At 45.0% G+C, this 4,720-nt stretch overlaps 1 protein-coding gene across 1 annotated transcript; it reads right to left on the reverse strand.

Moving 5' to 3' along the window:
* Nucleotides 1-214: 214 nt before the first annotated feature.
* LOC144487248 (uncharacterized) lies at nt 215-4,190 on the reverse strand. Its single transcript, XM_078205331.1, has 2 exons — nt 4,088-4,190; nt 215-3,476 (listed from the first exon to the last, which is right to left on the reverse strand). The coding sequence occupies exon 2, from the start codon at nt 3,170-3,172 to the stop codon at nt 1,826-1,828; it is 1,347 nt and encodes a 448-aa protein (XP_078061457.1). The 5' UTR covers nt 3,173-3,476; nt 4,088-4,190; the 3' UTR covers nt 215-1,825.
* Between the last annotated feature and the right edge of the window lie 530 nt (nt 4,191-4,720).

Raw genomic sequence — 4,720 nt, forward strand, 5'->3', positions numbered from 1 at the left:
CGGAGGATGAGGGGCCAATTTTGAATCCACTTTATCAAATTACCCTGTATCCCATGTGAATATACCTTCTGTACAAGTCTCCCATGTGGGACATTGTCAAAGGCTTTGCTGAAATCCATACAAACTACATCGACTGCACTACCCTCGTGTTGTGGGGAAATTTCAAGGAGGCCAATTGTGACTTAACTTAGACAATTCAAAACTCACAAAGATGTAACAAAATTTATTGAACATAAAACAAGAGAAAACAAAAGCACAGCTGACCGGAGACTTCCAAAAGGTTTAAATAGCTCGAAGGAATAGAGCCATAGAACCACTCTGAAAGATCTGAAGTACAAAATGAAATAAAGATCAATTATACTTTGTCATAATCAATAATTCTGCCTTTCATTAGCTTAAAATCAATTTTGTTTACCAGTCATACATCAATACAAATCTCTGTCAAGTACCTCAGCCAACCATATGATACTTAATATCATGGTGAGATTCTATTCGTCCTTCAAATCCGGACGTCTTTCCCTTTTTGGCTCTAACTACACCTCTGTTGCCTGGTAACAGCAGACGCTACCTCAAGGTCAAAATGGACGTTCCCTCCAGCTCACTGCCAAGTTGAATAGACATGTGATCCTGCATCCAGGGGCATGTCTATCCTTGTGTCTGGGCAGTGAATACATCTATTCATAAATGTTGCAGAATACGTACCCTCATAGGAATCCCACCTGATAAGACAATTGCTGATTAACCAGTTCCCAGACCTTTGACTTTAAACTAATGTCGTTTACCACCATGCCTTTCGGTACCTTTGCTTGACCAAAGTGTACAATACATTAAAATACATTTAAAATATCAGCGTATATGTTTTAAATAATAATTACTTGTTTTGATTCACTTTCTGCATTTACATATGTGTAAACTGTTTGTTTTAGCTTGCCCGATAATCATTTAACTCTTTACTGATTTCCTGTCCTCTTAAAGACTGCATTCTGCCTCTAAATCTTATTAGTTGCTGAGGAATCCCCTTCCATACCTCGTTGACACATCTGGTCACCTCCTCAAAAAATTCAATCAAATTTGTTAGGCATGACCTCCCTCTGACGAAGCTATGCTGACTATTCCTAATCAAGCTTTCCCTCTCCAAATGGAGATAGATACTCTCCTTCAGAGGTTTCTTCAATAGTTTCCCTATCACTGACGTGTGGCTCACTGGTCTGTAGTTGCCTGGTTTGTCTCTACAATTCTCCTTAAATAGCGGAACCACATTAGCTGTTCTCCAGTCGTCTGGCACCTGTCCCGTCGCCAGAGAGGAATTGAAAATTTGGGTCAGAGCCCCTGCAATCTCCTCCCTTGACTCCCATTGCAGCCTCGGGTACAATTCATCTGAACCTGGACATTTATCCATTTTAAAGGCCTTGTCCTTCTCTATGTCAATTTGCTCAAGAACCTCAGTCTTGATGGAGCAGGGTCAAGGGGCCAAGTGGCTACCCCTTCTAAAATCACTTCTGAGAGAAACACTTCAGGTAAATTCAACAAGAGAACCATGTAACAACCACAGCCCATCTCCATGGCAATGTGGCATGCTTTGGGGATTCCAAACAGAAATAAGAACTAAATATTTCTTAACTTCCTAACACCTTTTCATTCTGTGATCCTTGTAAAATCTGAAAGCAGGTATTTTCAACAAGACTCAAAGAGCATCAGCCCACTGGAGGCAAAGTCGTGAGACCGGCCAGTCCAACATCAAGTAATCCTCCCCATTGAGAATGAAAAATATGCAGTCCTGGAGATAATTGAGAGTAGAAACAATATCAGATTCCAGCACCTGTAATCACTTGTGAACTCGCTGGTGTCTCAACAGGATGGATAAAAGAGTGAATCCCTTCCCACACTGAGAGCAGGTGAACGGCCTCTCCCCAGTGTGAATTCGCTGGTGTCGCTCCAGGTTGGACAAATGATTAAATCCCTTCCCACACTGAGAGCAGGTGAAGGGCCACTCACTGGTGTGAACTCGCTGGTGTCTCAACAGGTGGGATGACAGAATGAATCCCTTCCCACAGTCAGAGCAGATGAATGGTCTCTCCCCAGTGTGAATTCGCTGGTGGGTCTGCATGCTGGAAGAATCACTGAATCCTTTCCCACAATGAGAGCAGGTGAACGGCTTCTCTCCGGTGTGAACTCGCAGGTGTCTTAACAGGTTGCATAAAAGAGTGAATCCCCTCCCACACTGAGAGCAGGTGAACGGCCTCTCCCCAGTGTGAACTCGCTGGTGTCTCTCCAGGTTGGACAAATGATTAAATCCCTTCCCACACTGAGAGCAGGTGAAGGGCCACTCCCTGGTGTGAACTCGCTGGTGTCTCAACAGGTGGGATGACAGAATGAATCCCTTCCCACAGTCAGAGCAGATGAATGGTCTCTCCCCAGTGTGAACTCGCTGGTGGGTCTGCATGCTGGAAGAATCACTGAATCCTTTCCCACAATGAGAGCAGGTGAACAGCCTCTCCCCTGTGTGAACTCGCTGGTGTCTCAACAGGTGGGATGACAGAATGAATCCCTTCCCACAGTCAGAGCAGATGAATGGTCTCTCCCCAGTGTGAATTCGCTGGTGTGTTTGCAGGTTGGATGAATCACTGAATCGCTTCCCACATTGAGAACAGCTGAATGGTCTCTCCCCAGTGTGAACTCGCTGGTGTCTCCGCAGAGTGGATGACTGAGTGAATCCCTTCCCACACTGAGAGCAGATGAATGGTCTCTCCCCAGTGTGAAATCGCTGGTGTGTCTGAAGGTTGGATGAATCACTGAATCGCTTCCCACATTGAGAACAGATGAATGGTCTCTCCCCAGTGTGAACTCGCTGGTGTGTCTGAAGGTTGAATGAGTTACTGAATCCTTTACCACACTGAGAGCAGATGAATGGCCTCTCCCCTGTGTGAACTTGCTTGTGTCTCAACAGGTGGGATGACAGAGTGAATCCCTTCCCACACTGAGAGCAAGTGAATGGCCTCTCTCCAGTGTGAACTTGCTGGTGTCTCTGCAGAGTGGTTGAGTGAGTGAATCCCTTCCCACACTGAGAGCAGATGAATGGCCTCTCTCCAGTGTGAATGCGCCTATGGTTTTCCAGCTCTGATGGAGCTTTGAATGTCTTCTCACAGTCCCCACACTTCCACGGTTTCTTCATGTTTTAGGTCCCGCTGTATCAGTCCAGGTCAGTTTAACAGCTGAAGCCTCATCCACACAACAAACACATGTACAGTCTGTCCCCGCTATGAATGGTGTGATGGTTTTTCAGCCTCTGTAACTGGTTAATATTCTTTCCACAGTTAGTGCACTGGAACACTCTCACTTGGGTGAGACTGGGCAAACATTCCTCCTTCTAGATTCAAAGACCGATGATATTCAGGTCCCAAGGAATCGACTGACTCTGTCAAATCTAGAACGTCACGTCTGAGATTTCTGTCTGTAAATGCTCCCGTTGCAATATCCTGTAAATGTAGTTTACAAATGCCATCACGGTCAGTACAGGATAGAAATTCAGAACTAACAATTCTATTTTCCTCTCTCATTCCCCAAAAGCTGTAAATCTCCATCCCACACACACTCCCTCCATTCTCACTCTGCTGAATCTAATATTCACCCTCCCAATTCTCCTGAAGGTGCTAATTCAGGCTGATCGACAGATCCATGTTCACTGCTTCCTGTCCTGGACACAGTTGAAAATCTCCCTGTGGGCTGCCAGACAGATATACTCAAGATGGCGCCGGAGCGAGACGACTTCTTGCAGACTGTGCCAAAGCATATCTTCTAATTTTATCTTTTACACTTGTTCTATGCGTCGAAAACTGATTCTCTCTGCACCCTCGCTATGACTGTAACACTACATTCTCTCCTTTCCTTCCCTACGTACGGTATGCTTTGTCTGTATAGCACGCAAGAAACAATACTTTTCACTGTATGTTAATACATGTGACAATAATAAATCAAATCACTGGACTAAATATGTGTGAATTGTAGCGACTGGATTCATTTCCTTTCCCTTTAGTTGCTGCAAGTCCCCAATTTTTCCCAGAATGAGAAAAGAAAGTGTTTTACTCACAGATGTTGGACACAGAAGGAAGTTTGAATCTATCTGAAGCTCAATCTTTGTTCAGAGAGAGGAGGAAGAGGAGCAGCAGCAGTTTGCTGGACAAACAATGGAGGATGCTCTGTGCAGCCATTGACACAAGTAACTGAGAGAGGTTTCGGGCAGAGTTTACTGATACATGATCCCGGCAGGATTTACTGTTTGATAATCCAGCTGTTTGGCCCCGTTATGAGCACACCTTCCATGGCCATCAAGTCCGGAAGTCGGCCTTGAACCCTTGAAGATTGAGAGGCGATCCCATTGAAACAGACTTAAAATTCTTCCAGGGTGTGACAGGGTGGATGTAGATTGGATGTTTCCCCTGGCTGGTGAGACTAGAACCAGGGGACACAATCTCAGAATCAGGGGCAGACCATTGAAGACTGAGATGAGGAGGAATTTCTTCACTCAGAGGGTGGTGAATCTTTGGAATTTTCTATTCCAGGGGGATGTGGAAGCCCAATCATTCAGCATGTTCAAGACGCAAATCGATTGTGTGAAATAAAATAGGAATCTGTGTGTGTTTGTGTGTGTGTGTACATGCGTGTGTGTGTGTGTGTTTGTGTGTGTGTTTGTGTGTGTGTGTGTTTGTGTGTGTGTGTGCAT

This window comes from Mustelus asterias, unplaced genomic scaffold, assembly GCF_964213995.1.
Source record: "Mustelus asterias unplaced genomic scaffold, sMusAst1.hap1.1 HAP1_SCAFFOLD_674, whole genome shotgun sequence".
NCBI classification, from domain to species: domain Eukaryota; kingdom Metazoa; phylum Chordata; class Chondrichthyes; order Carcharhiniformes; family Triakidae; genus Mustelus; species Mustelus asterias.